Source organism: Pelophylax lessonae, assembly GCF_965119305.1.
Source record: "Pelophylax lessonae genome assembly, chromosome: 1".
Taxonomy (NCBI): Eukaryota; Metazoa; Chordata; class Amphibia; order Anura; family Ranidae; genus Pelophylax; species Pelophylax lessonae.
This window is the reverse complement of record NC_138768.1, coordinates 185,162,245-185,181,074: the sequence shown is the minus strand read 5'-3', so window position 1 is coordinate 185,181,074 and position 18,830 is coordinate 185,162,245. Positions and strand designations below refer to the sequence as shown.

At 45.4% G+C, this 18,830-nt stretch overlaps 1 protein-coding gene across 1 annotated transcript in view; it reads left to right on the top strand.

The window, feature by feature from the left end:
* The window catches only part of PGGT1B (protein geranylgeranyltransferase type I subunit beta), a 63,546-nt gene extending 46,681 nt beyond the window's left edge, over window positions 1-16,865 (top strand). The window contains exons 6-9 of the mRNA XM_082244209.1: window positions 806-851; window positions 11,293-11,477; window positions 11,567-11,675; window positions 16,244-16,865. Coding sequence (XP_082100335.1) covers window positions 806-851; window positions 11,293-11,477; window positions 11,567-11,675; window positions 16,244-16,431 — 528 coding nt within the window. The 3' untranslated portion in view covers window positions 16,432-16,865. The remainder of the gene's footprint in view (window positions 1-805; window positions 852-11,292; window positions 11,478-11,566; window positions 11,676-16,243) is intronic.
* Window positions 16,866-18,830: the final 1,965 nt, after the last annotated feature.

Here is an 18,830-nt window from a genome sequence, read left to right as displayed (position 1 = left end):
GTGCTAAATCACGAGGACTACGTCTGTCAATGAGCGATAGAGAAAAATGGATTTTTGTAAAATCTTACCGTAAAATCCTTTTCTCTTAGCTCATTGACAGACGTAGTACCCACCCCTCTGTTTTGGAGTTGGGTTGGGTTAAATTCTCTAAACACTGCTTTGTGACATAACTGATTTGCTGTGGCAGAGAGAGAGAGGATATACCCTCGGGGACTGCCCCTAGGGTGTGGCCAGAGCATTTTTTATTTCCTGTCTAGTCCTACTCCTGTGGAGGGCAGCATAACCCGAAGGTGCTAAATCACCGAGGACTACGTCTGTCAATGAGCTAAGAGAAAAGGATTTTACGGTAAGATTTTACAAAAATCAATTTTTTCCAAATATAATCTATACGAATTTACTACTTAATGGCCGTAATCTATTTTTCATTAAATTGTGTGTGTTTTTCTGCCTCCTTGTAACCTCAGTGAGCTCCCAAGATTCTCCTTTTCCCCATCACTTCCCTCTTGTTTGGATTGAACAGTATGTGTTAGTCTTGGCAATGTGCATGCTCTATGCACACTAGAAATCCCATGGTCCCTAGTCCATCTCTGGTGCAAGCAAGAGAGGGTGACTACAGTCCTACATACAATGGGACCATGGGGAGCAAATTTAGCCACCCTCACACGGGAAGTAAAAAAAAAAAAAAGGGGAAGAAAAAAAAAAGAATAAATACTTGAATATATATATTTTTTTAAACAATTTTAATCATCTAATGAAGCTAAAAATCATGTTTTGCTAAATGAGTTTTTTTTTGTTGTTTTCTCAGTCATATGAAAATGCACTGGGCCAAGGAGCTGGTCTGGAAGCTCATGGTAAGATGTTTGTACTGAATATTCCATCTTTTATATGTGATCTCATTTTACACTCTCTTGTCTCATATGGCCTGTTCATTTGGAACTACTGTGTGGAGACCTTTTATAAACTTGTTTTGTTTTTTAAATTCAGATGTCAGAATTCTAGTCATCAGTATTGCCCATGGTCTCCATGGAGCTGATCTTTGCCCATTACTGACTTACCATGCCTTGTTTTGCATTTTGTCTCTGTGTAGAGGCAGCCATCTTGGTAGAGGCAAGGTTTTTGTTTGAGCTTTGTGCAGGCACAGCTCTGTTTTAGCTATGCTCAGGTATTCATTTCCAGCCTTGTTCCAGCTATTTCTGCCCTGGAACAGTCCAGAACTTTCCTGTGACTCTTCCAATAGTTCAGTCCTGGTATTCCAAGGTGCACAGCGCACCATATCGATGGGGAGAGTGGCCTGGAGGGTATTTAAAGCAGTATTAAACCCAAAACAAAAATGTTATATTGTGCAGCTTACCCAAGCATTGAATGTGGTGACTACCGTTTTTTCTTTTTTAGGCTTTTCTCCCCCGTTTGCACCTGGTGATTCGGTCAGTAACGCCTGTTAGAGTGCTCCCATTCTGGATGAATAAGCACAGGGAGATAGATTTAAGCCCCGTACACACGTAGCGATTGTCAGCCGAACAATCGGCCGTCTTTTGTCCGGTGCTGTCCTGTCGGTTGAAAAGTGCTAAAGACTGCACACGAATTTTGTCTGCCAACAACAGCCGACTGCAGAAGTGATGTCATGTGATGGTTAACTTTCCGTGTGTTTTTTCTTCTCGGATCATGCCCAGTCTTGCTCATCTGCTGTTTGTCGGCCGAATTCTGTACTGACTGAGGAACAATCAGCCGTTCTGGTGTTGGCCAACAAAAATTTTAAAGCCTGCACACCAGATTCTGTTCGGCCGAAAAGTCGCAGTCGGTTGTCGGAAGCATCATACTAACAAGCCGACAATCGGCCGATCGGATGTTGGCCGAATATTTACAGCCGACAATCGCTACGTGTGTACGGGCCTTTAGGAGCAACATTGTCAGTCTGGTGGGAGGGGAGTGTTAGATGATGTCAGATTTAAATACACTAACAAATTGAAGTCAAACTCACACTAACGCTTTACAAGGAGTTACAGCAAACTGTTTGTTTTTTTTTTTTCCTTTTGGGATAAAGTTTTTACATAAAATCTGATCATTGGTTTGTTTCATCTCTGTAACGGATACATCTACAAAAGAGCTTGTTCTGTAAACAAAACAGACTTACTGGCTTAATGACCAGTTGGAGATAAAAGAAAGCAAGCCTAAAAGGAAAACAAATGCAGCCATTACATCTATAAATTGATAAGCTGCAATATGGTGTTTGGTTTAATATTGCTTTTAGCACCAGGCAAGGGGCTAGAACACAGAAGCCTGTTACCTGTTGTTAAAGTGGAATTCTACGCTATTGCCTTACTATGCTTAAACCTACTCCCCATCCCCTCTTCTAAATCCTATGCTAACTACCCATTAAAAGGAAGATCCCTACACTTGCTTATTCTGAGGGCCTTCTGGTCCAGTTATGTGATCTCCCCAGCGGCTGGCTGCAGGGGAGAGGAGGGATCGTCATTGAAATGCCTGGGCAGTGCACTTATAGGCTTGCAATGGCAACCATTGTCGGCTATCCCTGTTCTCCCCTGAAGCCGATCACATGAGCACCCTGAGAATAGGTAAGTATAATTATCTTTCTTCTACATGGTGGTTAGAATAGGATTTAGAGGAGGGGTGGGAGCAGATTTAAGCTTGCTTAAGCCCCGTACACACGTACCGATCGTCGGGGAACGATCGGCCGTCTTTTGTCCCCGGGCTGTCGGTGTCTGTTGAAAAGTGTAAAGACAGCACAAGAATTTTGTCCGCCGACTACAGCCGACTGCAGATGTGATGTCATGTAATGGTTAACTTTCCCTGTGTTTTTTCTTTTCTGAGCATGCCCAGTCTTGCAAATCTGCGGTCTGTCGGCCGAATTCTGTACTGACTGGCGAACAATCGGCCGCTCTGGTGTCGGCATACAAAAATTTTAATGCTTGCATGACAGATTCTTGTCGGCAGAATGTGCGCTGACGGCTGTCGGAGGCATCATACTAACAAGCCTACAATCGGCAGGTCGGTCGTCGGCCGACGCTTTTCGGCCGACGATCGGTATGTGTGTACGGGCCTTTAGGCAAAAACGTGGAAATTCCACTTTAACTCTTGCTTGAACCCGACTACTCACTTGTTTCATGCCCCATTTACTGTGTATTTATTTCTGCCCCAAACTGTTTGACTACTCTCTGCTTCCTGCCTGCCAAGACCCACATTTGATCAAAACTGCGCTCTACTCTACGGTCTCTGCATTGTAGTCTCCCTGTCCCTGTTCGTTCCTTTGATGGGATGGTTCTGAGGGCTGTGACTTGGTAGAAGTACGCAGTGAAAACACATCCCAACTATTAGGAGCTCTGGTGAAACCTGGCTGATGCTTATGCCTCGTTTCCACTGAGTGGTACGGTTCGGTTCAGTACGGTACGGTTCGGAACCGTACACCTTGCGTTTCCACTGCCAATAGTACCCTTTCATGATAGGCGTGGTGTAGCCGGAAAGCTGTGATGGACGATTCTCTGTCAACCAATCAAAGTCTACAGAGTGTAGCTCCACCCTGTTGGTACGGTATTAATGTGCTTGGTACCCCAACGAAAGGGTACCAGAAAAGTGGTACGGTACAGTTCGGAAATTAGGGTACCATCCACAATGGAAATGGCAAAAATTGCGTACTGAACCGTACCATAACGATCAGTGGAAACTAGCCATTAGACTCCTCATCACCTCAGATGAGACCTCCTGACCCACCAGGGGGTGTAGTCCTATTCCTTTTTCTTCTTTGTGTCAGAGAATTCAGCAAGAACAGTGATGACTACAGTTGAATCATCACCAAATCTCCTTAAACTAGCAGAGCCAGCTGTGCCTTAGATCTTACAGTATAGATAAATAGCAAAGAGAATGGAGCCACAGGTATACCTGGGCACCTCACATATCAGGAAGTGCACTGCTCGTTATCAAGGGGTATTCTGAACAAAAGGTAAATCTTTCAGGGTGCAGCTTAGGCAGAATTTCTAGCTGTTCCTTATAACATACAAAAAAAAAAAAGGAAACCCTTCCCAATAACTATAATAATATGCATGTGCCTGTTGTTTAGTTCTGAAAACTTTTTGTACTTTTCTTTTGCAGTTTTCAGTCACCGGCAGAGGGGTGGCAGCAATATGCAAGCTCATAGAGCCTCTGCATCATTGCCACCACACTGCCCATGCTCCCCTTCTGTGTAAGTAAACCGTGTCTACACAGAGCTTACTGTAAAAAGCATTGTTTAACCTACGATGGCCAGGGCTAAGCTGGAGCAGGTCACATGCTTTGGGATGTTGCCAAATCTTTTCCATCTTCTCCCCCTAGGCTCTGCAAAGTGGATTGGAGCTGTCTGTCAAGAATCTAATCCACCCAAAGGTGTTGGTGGGTGGATCAAATTCTTGACTGAGCGTTCCACTCTACTTTACACAGATTGGGAGGAGGGCCTAAATAAAGCTGGGGCATTTTTTATATTGTAGTCTGCTGCTAGTGTACCCCTCATTTTAGATGTGGGAGCATTAGCAAGGTTTAGAACCACTTGGTCCAAGTCCACCTTTTAAAGGTAAACCGTTGGTTTTGGACCAGTTTTGTTTTAATGTTTTTAAATAAAGTATTTCTAGAGCTAAAAAGACGGTACAGCATAAGTAGCTCCCAGTGCAGTAGGCACCATCTGATTTAAGCTGGCCATAGATGGAGCAAATTTATTTCCTTCATCCACAGGTGTTGACAGGGGAATCCCTCCCGGGAGCCATTGCGTTCTCCTGGTTTGGGGAAGCCGTCATCGCAGGGAGAGCACAGTGATTTTTGTTACTAGCAATAGAGTGGTGGCTGGTGCTAAACAAACTCAGGCTCTAATCATGTGCTTGTAAAAAAAAAAAAAACTCCTAGAAAGCTAGGAGTCTGGCGCCCCGCATGCCAACTAGGGGGGCAGCGCTACTGGCTAGCAATAATCTAATGTAAAACCTGGCTGGCTGGCTGGTTGTACCCAAAATGATCGCTCAACTTTGGTATATTCAGCGTGTCCATACATGGTTTGAATCCCGACTGGTTCCTGCTGGACCGGCCAAGAATCGAACAGTCTATTGCCTATTTAGAAATCTATTCTTCGATTCTTATCAGACCAATTGTGTGGTCTGATAAGGGATGAGTCCCTTCTATGACTCATTTAGTTCTTTGTGTAGATTTTAGATTGGACTATTGATCTCTGTAAATAACAGGCTTTTTACATCACTATAAAGCTCAGTACACACAGCTATTTATTTATTTTTTCGTTCAATGCATCGCACTGAACGAAAAAAAAAAAGGGAGAAATTGCTGTAATAATTAAGCGATGTTAGTGCAGTGATCTCTCCCGCTGTGCCTTTGTGTTCTGACAGGGGGACGACTCCTGCTAAACCGGCTGATATTCGGACTGTGTGTACCCAGCTTAAGGGCTCTTTCACACGGTCCACTGAGCCGGCAGATGACAGCTCCGTCTCCGCTTGCAGTGCGGAGAGGGAGGTGTCGCAGCTCCCGCTGCTCTCTATGGGGGATTGGATGAGAGCGGACCGCCTGTCCGCTCTCATTCAATCCGATCCCTGAACGGATGGAAAAATAGGGTTTCCATCTGTCCGGATTTCATGGACCGGATCGGATATGGATGGCAGCGGAGGTGTCTCCGCTGACATCCGCTGCCCCATAGAGCTGCATGGAGGATTCGATCAGATCTGCCTAAACTGACAGGTGGATCTGATTGGACCGCCCGTGTGAAAGAGCCCTAAGGAGAAAACTAGGAATATGTGAAAAGGGATGTAGAATTCTACTGTTGGGATAAAAGGCTACATATTATTTGTATAGTGCATTTCACATTTTACCAAGATATGTACATTCATTTATTTATTTTTTTGCTCTGATCATAAAAAATGTCCTTAAAACAGCAATACATCCCTTTTGATTTGCCTGTATTGCTGTGTAATCTTTTAGCCTACGCTGACATCTTTTGCTTCTGCAAAAGAGGGAAAAAAAAAAAAAAACACCAATTCCCTTCTTTGCAGTGCCGCTCTTGTATTATGGAATTTTTGATTCAGTAATGTTGTCATTGGTCTTGGGCCATTTTTCTCAAGAATCCTAGCAGAGCAAGTGAAATGTGGGAATGTTACTTTTTACTGCCCTGCCAAGATGGCAAATCATTTTATCTGTCCAAAATTGGAAATGCATTTTATGTTAACAAATGTATAAATAAAACATATTGACCTAATTTTGAAAAGCTGCCCATCTGTGCTTTCAAAGGAAAGAAGAGAGTTAACCTTTTAAATATAGTATAAACTGTGCCCTAGCATCACAGACCAGTGCCTCTGGTACTACAAACTGCAGAATTTGCGTTCCAAGTCCCACCATCATTACTCAGTCTTTATGGCATTTGTACTGCAGCATTGTTGTTCATTGCCTGTGAAACTACAAATCCAAGTTTTCATTATGCAGTATCTACAGTCCTACAGGTCCCAGCTTTTTTCTCAAGAGAACAAACTTACCACAAAAACCCAACTTACCCAGAAATGCACCACCTCATAAACTACTGCCCACTTCTGCCCTCTCATGGTCAGCCATTTCCCTCACCAAAGGACTAACCTATAAACTTGACATATATATTTTTGTTGCAGGGTTTCTCAATTCCAGTTTTAAAATGCCCCCAACAGATTATGATTTAAAAAGGATCTGAGTCAGGCTTCAGTCAGGTATGTGGAGAATAAAAATCATCAGCAACTGTAGCTGCTGACTTTTAACCACTTTAGGACCGGAAAGATTTGCCCCCTTAATGACCAGGCCCTATTTTGCGATTTTGCACTGCGTTACTTTAATGGACAATTGCGCAGTCATGCGACGCTATAACCAAACAAATTTACATCCTTTTTCTCCCCACAAATAGAGCTTTCTTTTGGTGGTATTTGATCACCTGTGTGATCTTTATTTTTTGCGCTATAAACAAAAAAAGAGCGACAATTTTAATAAAAACTGTGTTTCACATTCTGCTATATGACATATGACAAAAAAAAAAAAATTAAAAATCAAAATTTTTTAACATTTTAGGCCAATTTGTTTTCTGCTACATATTTTTGGTAAAAAAAAAACTCAATAAGCGTAAGTTGATTGGTTTGCGCAAAAGTTATCGCGTCTACTAACTACGGGAAAGATTTGTAATTTTTATGGTCTTTTTTTTTTTTTGCCTGACTGCGTCATTGCGGCGGACAGATCGGACCCCTAACTGATATTTTTGACACTTTTGGGGGTACCAGTGACATTACTACAGTAATCAGTGCTTCAAATATGCACTGTTACTGTAATAATGCCATTGATGGGAAGGGCTTAACTCTGTGGGTGATCAAGGGGTTACATGTGAGCCTAGGGGAGTGATTCTAACTGTGATGGGGCGTGGCTTCTGAGATGACCATAGAGATGTGATCCTATACAGCAGGATCACTTGAGCTCTGTGATCATCCCAGGGAGAAGGACGGTCGGCTGTGTTCACATCAGCCCACCGTCCTTCACTCTCAGCAGCGGGGAACGACCGCAGGTGTCAGACGGCAATCGGGGCCCCCTGACACCCGCTTTGGCTTCCCCACTGACGATGGGGGGTGGAAGCGTGCTGGCGGCGGCGCGCGCTTGCCCCCTAGCTGCCTCCAGGCGGGCGACATAGACCTACGTCGTTTTGCCTGTACGAGTCTGCCTGCCGCAGTAAATATAATGTAAGCGGTTCGGAAGTGGTTAATGAACAGACACTCACCTACCCAGGGATCCAGCACTGTGCTCACCAAAGCCGGTTTCTTCACCAGTCTTCGTTCCCCGGGGCTGGCATCTTAACAAGCTATGCTGTGCTTTGTGAAGGGTCTTGCATCTTTCAAGGACCTGTAATGTGTCTTAGAAGGCTGCAGGCAGTGAGGGGGGAGGAGAACTTCACCTAGGCGATCCGAGCAGAAGTGGGAGCGGGTACATGTCCAAACTAGGAACCCACTCCCCATTTTAAAATGTAAAAAACAAATTAATAGTTTCACATAACTCAGCTCAACTATTCTTACAAGGTAAACACATCTTTGCACACTGGTACTGACTAGTATTCCAGGCTTTCTCTTTTCCCTCAGTTTCTCTCCTTTATTCAGCTAATGTGACCCCCAGTGCTGACAGAGAGGGGCAGGGAAGTGACAAACAAGGATGCTGTGCAGACGCTCAACATCCTTCTTATCACCCGATGTCCTTAATCATCATGTTGGGGACTAGGCCTAACTGCCTCATTGTTAGAATGCCAGCGGCTAGAAGGTTGTAATGGTGCACAATGAAAATCTGTGGCTTTGCGTAATTTAAATGCAGGCTTGATCTACTTGCTGTCTTGCATACAGTTTTTGGGCAATTTTTTGGGATTTTTACCAAGGCACCCCTGAAGAAACCTAAAGGCACATCAGGGTGCCTGGGCATTCCGATTTGAAAAAGGCAGGTCTAACACATGAGTGGAACAGATGACCTTAAATGACTTCCTGCTGTCAAACAGCCTGCTCACTGACCACCTAAAGTCACAGCCGGGTCTCTACTGCTCCTCTGAGCCTAGCCTTCTGCTGTTCCGCCTCCTCATGGTCTAGCCCTCTGGTTCCTCTTATAACCCACTGTTTTCATCCTCCTCCTTCTCCTTTTGGCCAAGCCGTCTGATCCTTCTCACTTCGCTCTGGCCTTCTGATCCTCCTCCACCACCTCGATCTACATGTGACCTGGCATTCTGATCCTCCTCCTCTTCCAGGCCCAGCCTTCTGATCCTCCTCCTCCTCTTTGGGGTCCAGCTTTTCTGATCCTCCTCTTTGGGGTCCAGCTTTTCTGATCCTCCTCTTTGGGGTCCAGCTTTTCTGATCCTCCTCTTTGGGGTCCAGCTTTTCTGATCCTCCTCTTTGGGGTCCAGCTTTTCTGATCCTCCTCTTTGGGGCCCAGCTTTTCTGATCCTCCTCTTTGGGGCCCAGCTTTTCTGATCCTCTTTTGGGGCCCAGCTTTTCTGATCCTCTTTTGGGGCCCAGCTTTTCTGATCCTCTTTTGGGGCCCAGCTTTTCTGATCCTCTTTTGGGGCCCAGCTTTTCTGATCCTCTTTTGGGGCCCAGCTTTTCTGATCCTCTTTTGGGGCCCAGCTTTTCTGATCCTCCTTTTTGGGGCCCAGCTTTTCTGATCCTCCTCTTTTGGGGCCCGGCCTTCTGATCCTCCTCTTTTGGGGCCCGGCCTTCTGATCCTCCTCTTTTGGGGCCCGGCCTTCTGATTCTCCTCTTTTGGGGCCCGGCCTTCTGATCCTCCTCTTTTGGGGCCCGGCCTTCTGATCCTCCTCTTTTGGGGCCCGGCCTTCTGATCCTCCTCTTTTGGGGCCCGGCCTTCTGATCCTCCTCTTTGGGGACCGGCCTTCTGATCCTCCTCTTTGGGGACCGGCCTTCTGATCCTCCTCTTTGGGGACCGGCCTTCTGATCCTCCTCTTTGGGGACCGGCCTTCTGATCCTCCTCTTTGGGGACCGGCCTTCTGATCCTCCTCCTCGGGGCCCAGCCTTCTAAACCTTCTCCTCCTCCTTGGGGCCCAGCCTTCTAAACCTCCTCCTCCTTGGGGCCCAGCCTTCTAAACCTTCTCCTCCTCCTTGGGGCCCAGCCTTCTAAACCTTCTCCTCCTCCTTGGGGCCCAGCCTTCTTATCCTCCTCCTCCTTGGGGCCCAGCCTTCTAAACCTTCTCCTCCTTGTGGCCCAGCCTTCTTATCCTCCTCCTCCTTGAGGCCCAGCCTTCTAATCCTTCTCTTCCTCCATGGGACCCAGCCTTCTGATCCTCCTTCTGATCCTCCTCCTCCTTGGGGCCCAGCCTTCTGATCCTCCTCCTCCTCCTCCTCCTTGGGGCCCAGCCCCCTCTGATCCTCCTTCTCTGGGGCCCAGCCCCCTCTGATTCTCTCTCTCTCTCTCTCTCTCTCTCTCTCTCTCTCTGTCTCTCTCTGTCTCTGTCTGTGTGTCTCTCTCTGTCTGTGTGTCTGTCTCTGTCTGTGTGTCTGTCTCTCTCTGTCTGTGTGTCTGTCTCTCTCTGTCTGTGTGTCTGTCTCTCTCTGTCTGTGTGTCTGTCTCTCTCTGTCTGTGTGTCTGTCTCTCTCTGTCTGTGTGTCTGTCTCTCTCTGTCTGTGTGTCTGTCTCTCTCTGTCTGTGTGTCTGTCTCTCTCTGTCTCTGTGTCTGTCTCTCTCTGTCTGTGTGTCTGTCTCTCTCTGTCTGTGTGTCTGTCTCTCTCTGTCTCTGTGTCTCTCTCTGTCTCTGTGTCTGTCTCTCTCTGTCTCTGTGTCTGTCTCTCTCTGTCTCTGTGTCTGTCTCTCTCTGTGTCTGTCTCTCTCTGTCTCTGTGTCTGTCTCTCTCTCCCTCGGGGGCCCAGCCTTCTCATCCTCCTTCATTCCAAGAAATTTCGGCCAATTTCATGCTTTTAACTTTGTGGGAAAAGGTTGGGAATGGCCCCTTCCTATTCCAACATGACTGCGCACCAGTGCACAAACCAAGGTCCATAAATACATGGATGAGCGAGTTTGGGGTGGAGGAACTTGTCTGGCCTGACCTTAACCCGACAGAACACAAACAAAATACAAATACTTTTGACAATATAGTGTGTTTAAAATAGACTGTATATCTCCAGTCTTAGATTTCTTGTTCTGAGGGAATTCAGATCTACCTGCAAGTTTGATCACCCTCGAACATCTATGCTGATTCCGAACATAGTGTAATCTGTGCACCTATGTAATGGTGAAAACAAAAGCATCTGGGAACTGAAGTTACTGAAGGTTTAGGTCCGGTTCACACTTATGCGATGCGGGAAGGCTGGGAATCCGCAGCCTGTTCCCGCATCGCACACGCACCCCGGCAGTTCACACTGCCATATGCGATACGCTGGGGGTGTCAATGTAATCTTAACGACACCCCCAGTTTGATCGCATATCGCAGTGCGATCTTGCAGTTCGCACCGGATCGGATCGCACAAGTGTGAACCGCTGTGCGATCCGATCCTGATGCGGCTGCAAAAAAGGGTCCTGTGCGTGTTTGCTGCGGGTGCGGTGCGAATTTAGCCATACAAAGTGTATGGCTAAACTCGCACCGCACAGCCGATCGCATGTAATGAAGGAGCAGTGCGCTCCGACATTACATGCGAACCCCGCACTCGCATAAGTGTGAACCGGGGCTTAAACTTCTAAACAGGAGCAATGATAACAAAAATAAATAAATAGCTGGATATTTTTAAGACTGTATTTGTAGTTTTTGTTGAATGTTTTTTGTTCTCGTTTGGTCAGGTGGTTCAACATTTTGCGGAATAGCTTCTCTTTGTCTCATGGGAAAGCTTGAAGATGTATTTTCTGAGAAAGAATTAAACCGAATACGAAGATGGTGCATCTTGAGGCAACAAAATGGTTTCCATGGGAGACCCAATAAACCAGTTGACACGTGTTACTCCTTTTGGGTGGGAGCCGCTTTAAGGGTAAATTTCTGTACAACTGAAACTGTATTGGTTGTAAAATTGAATCTATTCAAGTTGCTGACAGTCTTAACTATTTTTATTTATTTCAGCTGTTAAATATCTTCAAGTACACAAATTTTGAGAAAAACAGAAATTTTATCTTGTCTACCCAGGACCGCCTTGTTGGAGGTTTTGCTAAATGGCCAGATAGTCACCCAGGTAACCATGATTTATTTTTTACTATTAATCATTTTATCCAATATCGGGGGAATTACAAAGCTTAGTGCAAGTACAAACTTGTAATCTTTTAACCATTTCCCCTCCAGGACATGCTTATAAACCCCCTCGGATGGGAAATGCGATATCCTCTTTTAGAGCCAGCAATTCTGCATAAAGTAAAAGTAATCCAAGCGACTAACGAGCCACTAAATTACTTTTACAAAAAGGGGGTCCCACCCTCCTCCCGCTGCCACTTTAACCAGGCTCTCCCGTTTGATAGGAGAGCCTGATGAGAATGTGACTGGCGGCATTCAGCTGTAGGCACACATTAGGATGTTGTTCCTCCCAATGTGTGACTTTAGAAGCAGGAAGCAATGAGAATTTTGTCACTTCCTGGTTCGGGTCTTTTGTTTACCTGACCGTTATGTGTCTGATCGGCTGCATTGGCGGTCCAAAAGACCCCCAATCTCTCCAAAAAGAGGACCTGTCACCGCACCTTGCTATTACAAGGGATGTTGTTCATTCCTTGTAAAAGTAGTAAAGTTGATGGAAAGAAAAAAGTTAAAGTTTTATAGTGTTAAAAAAAAAATGAAAAAATAATAAAATTAAATTAAAAAAAATGTAAAGCTTCCGCATTCCCCTGTGCCCACTCGCAAATGCGAACGTGCATATAGGTCCTGCACGCATATGTAAACGGCGATGTGAGTAATCACTGCGAACATCGGAGCAAGAGCAATAATTTTAGCGCCAGACCTCCTGTGTAACTGTAAAATGGTAATTTGTTAAGGTTTTTTTTAAAGCTTTGCCTATGAAGATTTTTAGGTATTATAATTTGGTGCTGTTCCATGGGTGTATGCAATTTTAAAGCATGACATATTTGGTATCTATTTACTCAGTGTAACATCATCTTTTATATTCTATTAAACAATTGGGTATTATGATGTGTTTTTGTGCATTAAGTGTATTTTTTTCCAAAAGCTTTTTAGTTTGAAAAGCTGCTGCGCAAATATCACGTGGCATAAAAATATGCAATGCCTACCATTTTATGCTCTAGGGCCTCCGCTAAAAAAAAAAAAAAAATATATATATATATATATATATATATATATATATACATATATATACATATATATACATACAATGTTTGAGGGTTCTCCAAGTCCTCTTCTAGCAAAAAATGTTTTTTTACATGTAGGAGTGGAATGCCAGAATTGACCCAGACTGGGAGTGGTTAAACATTAAAAAAAAAAAAAAAAGCAAATGCTACTCCTAATTAACCAAGGGGCACATAAATGGCAAGCTTCAAAGAAATATGTATATTTATATACATAGTTATTTTATTCTGATTCTGAACAGTGCCCTTTTACCAGATTTTTTTTTTGTATTGGGCTCCTTTCACGTGAATCTTCCATGTGCCCATTTTTTTTCCATCCATTTTTTGTATAATCTCTGTTTATTAGTTTAAACATTTACAAACCTATAATAACTGGTAACAAGCAATCCAGAGCGCATAGTCTTTGTAAAGTCTCAAACAGAGGAAAAGTACCCAAGCATATCATACGTTCTATGGATCACTTATAGTTGTAGAAGGATGTAGAGAAATGTGAGATAACATAATGTAAAACAATTACCTAGAGAGGTAACAACAACAGGATAGAGACGCAAAGAAATAAGAAAGAAAGGAAAAAGGGAAAAAGTTAGGAGATCCGGCCATTTACCTCTCAGGTTGAAGCGGAGAACTCAACCGAGCTGAGTGAAAAAGAGAAGAAGGTCCCCCCGGTCTTGGGCATTTAGTAGACCTGACTCCCACCCCAAAGGGGGAGGAGAGGAGAGCCCGTATAACTAGATACATTTTACTCGGGTAATCATTTCAAGGTGCTAACTAACCTTAAACAATGTTGGGCTATTAAATAGTGCAACATCACCTGAAAGAGGCCTTGATCCTGATGCCCACGCCTGGTTTATGGCAAATTTGACTCTGGACCAGCCACTTGAAGGTCGGGTCTGCTAGAGCTAGCAGAGCTAGGTCTAGGCTGGAAGGCAATGGGGTCGAGCCCGATGTGTGGTTTTTCCATCATTCCCAGGTGGATTCAAATCTTGTTCCAGTATCTCTGCAAGTGGCAATATGGAACAAACTTCTGTCCACAGCCCCTCCAGCATCGGTCAGAGTTGGAGGGACACAGTCTAGCAAGAGTCGTGGGTACACAATAACATCTAGATGGTAGCTTATAGTTATTTTCTTGTGCTTTAGGCTCCACTGAGTTCGAGTAGGTCAAGCGATAAATATGCTGCAGCTGTGTTTTAGGAAACTCACACTGTAGGTCTCGCTCCTATTCTCTGATGAAATATGGCTTAAGGGTACATTTCGCTGCGTCTAGTAGTTTATACAAGGCAGAGATCATATGAGGCAGGGGATCTTGTGCCCCCCAAATACGCTTGAACTCTGTGAGGGTGGTTCTAATCTGTGAATCTCAATTCTTGGCAGCAACAAAATCCGCTAACTGGCAATGCCTTCAAAAATCGAAGGGGAAGCTACCGTATCGTTCCCTAGTGGGACCACGGCTCGACCATCTACAAATCTTGCTAGCCCAACAGTGCCGCCGCTCACCCAGGTTCAAAGGGAGGCCAGCCGCTCACCAGGACTGAACCAGGGGAATCTCCCCCCCACTGGGGCTAGCGGGAAGTTGTTGGAGCCAAAAGCAGGGACCCGTTCAGTCGATCCCATATTCTCAACGAGTGGTCAGTCAGCGGCGAAACCCAATCGGGATAGACCCCTGGCCCCTTAGGAACCCAGGGAGGGCATGACAGGTTATTGCCTGCGATACTATTTTCCAATGGCACCTACAGTTTAGAGGACACGTGAAATCTCCAATCGAGGATATGTTGTGGAGCTATGGGTTGATAGTATTGGGTGATGTCAGGCAGGCCTAGACCTCCAATATGTTTAGACCGCTGTAGTAATTTCATCACTAGTCATGGTTTCTTGCCGTGCCATACAAAGTTAATGAAAAGGCTACGGAGCTCAGAGAAGAAGCGTTTAGGCAAGGAGACAGGAACCATCTGCAGGAAAAACCATATGCGAGGGGGGGATCGATATCTTAATGACATTTGTGCGACCAACCCACATGACGGTAACCTTATCCCATGATTTGTAGGTCCAGTCTGTTTTTTTTGAGTAAAGGAATGTAGTTGTATGTGTAGAGAGCATCTAGGCTCCTGGTTAGTTGAATGCCTAAGTAGCACATGGAGGAGGATGCGATATCCATCCATTTTTGGAAGAGAAATGGACAGCAGTGCATTTCTGTAGGCTAGCATATTTAAACGGATGATCATTTATTTATATCCGTTTCTATTTTGGTCCGTTTTTTCAAGTGGAACAAGTCCCCATTCTGTTCTGCTTAAGCAGACCTTTAAATGTCCATTTTTGCCTAAATCCAGCAGCGTACAACCATGACTCATCCCTGCTATCAGTCAGCAGGGACAGTCATTGGTTGTTAGGATGCCGCTGGGTGCCAGCTCCTTAACAAGTGACTCATCCTTGCTGTTGACCAGGGGATTCCCGGCTGACCGCAGAATGTAAACAAAGGAACTCTCAGAAGAAAAAACAGCCCCCAGCGAAGCACTTTGTCCCCATGTTAAGGACAAGGCCCTCTTCCCCACAGCCCTGGCCCGGAATCATGGTTATTCGCTGGTGAGCGCTTGCATCCTTACAGCCAAAGATCATCTCCGCTAACTGATGGCAGGGGATGAGTCATGGTTGTTCGCCGGTGGGCAGAAGCAAAAATGGTCATTGTCCATTTACAGCCCCTCAGCTCCTTTGTTTACATTCTGCTGTCAGCATGGAATCCACTGCTGACAGCAGAGATAGATTATGGATGTTAACGACATCAGCAGGCAGATGTAAATACGGAGTGTAAACTGAATGTTTTTTTCTTTGAAAAACCATAACTGAAAGGAGCCTTAGGCCCCTTTCACACAGGCGCACCGCCCGATGAAGTCCGTTCTGCTCAGCGGGGGGCTGATCCCCGCTGAGCAAGCGGATGACCGATCCGTCTCCGCTCTGTGTGCAGAGACGGAGCTGTCAGATCCCCGCTGTCCTCTATGGGTGATCGGATGAGAACAGACCGCCTGTCCGTTCTCATCCGATGCAATTCCTCCAGATGGAAAATAGGGTTTTCATCCATCCGGATTTCATGGACAGGATCGAAATCGGATAGCAGTGGGTGTCAGTGGAGATGTCTCCGCTGACACCCGCTGCCCCATATGGATGCATGGAGCATCCAATCAGGTCTGCCTGAAAAACAGGCGGATCAGGTCGGATCGCCCTTGTGAAAGGGGCCTTAGAGTGTATAAAGCATGGAAACAATGTAATGTGTTATTGGTTGGTGGCTATTAAAGGATAAGTACACTATGTTCAGGGTGTAACATGTTACTAATGCAGCTCCTCACACCCTTGAAATATCGGTACATGGCAGCCCAAACTAAACAAATTATAGTAGATGTATTTATCAATGTATAGATTACCCTGTTGAAAGAAGGAATTACATGTATACTTTATATCATTCTAGATGCCTTGCATGCATATTTTGGGATCTGTGGCCTTTCGCTGATGGGAGAGTCTGGCATTAATGAAATTCACCCAGCATTGAATGTAAGCTTAAAAACTTATAAACATCTCCAGCAGCTCCATGATGCCTGGAAAGCCAAGAACTGTGAAAAGAGTTCAAACAATCTTCACCATCTCAGCAGTGACTGATCTACAGCTACATCATGTTAAATTGGAGAATCCTAGCCCTTCTTCTAAGCCATGTATTAACCAAGTGAGCTTCTTTTGTACTGGAGTAATTGGATCAAAGTGCTTTTGGTTAGTAACTCTGCATTCGAAAAGAACATTCAACCACTTCTGTACCCTGATACAAAAAAAAATGTTGGCCCTTCTTACTTTTAAGTGCTAATTATGCAGTAACCAATAGCAGACAATCCGAACCTGTACCACTCTGGATTGATTGGTTGCAGTGGGTTGCTGTGCATAAATATTTGCAATTAAGAAAAGTAACTCTATTGAAAAAGACTGATAATTGAATGCGGTATTTAAAAGTTATTACTTTCATGAGAAAAATAGCATTACCTTGGTCTTCAAAATGATAGTAATGGCTTATTAAGAGATGAATTTTTTCGACTACAACATTTGTTCTGTATGATGCACACTGGATTCAGTTATCTGTTTTTTACCGTCAGTATTTAACTAGTTTATTCACAGTCGCAAAATACACTATGAATTGGAGTCTGCAGAGAAACTGTAATTATGGGTGAGTGATGTGAAAGTTATAAAAGAACAACGCAATTAAGCTCTTTTGCCACTTATCTCCCTATATAGCATAATCCTCATACGCTTAAGAAGAATAGTTGCCCAGGAAAACAAGATCGATAGAAACTTACCCCTTAGTAATGTGAAAATGTAAGCAATTCAGACCTTTTCAACCTATTTGAAAAGGCAAATATTGGATCTTAGTTCAAACAGTGCTTACATGATGATATGCTTGAATGTCAAGGAAGCTTGATTTCTCTTACGTCCTCCGACAGTCGCCGCCTCTTCATATTCGTCACATATGGGTATTAGACTTTGCTCCGAAGGAGTAGCTAGGCAACAGAATATGTTAACAATAAAGCTTTAACATATCCCACCCTCAAGGGGTGGTCCCCTCAGTCAATACCCTCCTACTTCCTGCAACCATATCTCAGTTTTAATGTCTAGCTTGTCAGGAGTGGCTGGCTCTCTCTGTGCTGGGACTTTTTGTCCCAGACTCTTTCTTCTTTTTGATATTTTGTTTGAGTTTTCTCTCTACCTTTACTTAGCTGTTATTTTTGTCAGCATTAGTTAGTTCTTCGGACGAAGAGGATCATGCGGACTGGGTCTCGGGCTGATCCCCCTGGTCGCAGGTCGTGGGTCAGTGGCTTCCCAGTCTGCCATCGAGCGTTCAGCCAGGTAACGCTCCTGGCACAGTGAACGACCCATCCCTGTTCGGTGCAGGGATGATTGGTGAGGTGGCTACCTCACCGGACGCTGTGCGGTTTCTGAACCGCCATTGTGTGCGTCTTGAATTGCGACTCTCCCTGCCTCATGTGCAGCGGCTTGTTCGCCTGTGCGGGTTCCCCACGCCATGTGAGGTAAGTGTATCTATGTGGGGACCTGTCTGTCTGGGGGGGGTCTCAGTCTGGGACTGTGTAACCTGCCTTTAATCACACTGCTTGTCTCCCTATCTCTCGGCTGCATGCTGTGGGCTGCAAGGGGGGGGGGGAGCTGTATGACACTGAGTATGTCAGGCTGGGCAGTGTGAGGAGCTGTGTGCTGTGGGGCATGTTTTTAATGGCATGTTGGGGCATATACAGCGATCGCTGCGGCGATCTAACATGTATCCATATAATGGGATAATATTGTGTGTGATTTTATGCACTGTGGAGCGGCGATTTCGGCGCCAAACGACGCCATTTTACCGGCGCCCGCTCCGGCCGCATGGTTTACATGCACGGCGGCCATTTTCTTGTAGCCTCCATAGGCTTACATAGAGCGCCCTGGCAGCATCACTTCCTCTCTCCTGGAAGCACCGATCGAGGCAGCAGCAGCAGCGGAGTCTCCTCAGGTTTTATCCTTCTATTCCTGTGTTCCATTGCCTGTATTCAGTCTGTATATTCCCTGTGGGGGTCTCATTGTGCCTGAGTGTGGTGCGGTGGGCTGCGCTTGCCGCGCTTGCTGTGAGGGGGCAGTTAACCCTTGGTTGTCTGGCATACAGGGGCAATGGATTCTCAGGAGGGCAAGTTTCCCACAGTATTGGTGGAAAGCCAGGGGACCGCTGTTTCCCCCCCAGGGGGGGATTTAGCCACTATTGTGGCTGGCCTTGCTGCACAGGTGCAAATGCTGGTGGCTGCTCAATCTACTAAACGGCCCAGAGTTGCTCTGTCCTCTGATTCTGAGGGTGAAGGTGATGGGGCTGTTCTGGCGGGGACCCCCCTATCGGGGTCCCGCTCCTCTCTTGATCTAGTGGGATCTGAGGTAGAGGCTGAAGTTGAGGGGGTTGATAATTCTCCCCCTGGCTCGCCTGAAGAGCTTGCAATCATGGATGAGTTGATTGCTTCCATTAAGCAGACGCTACGTTT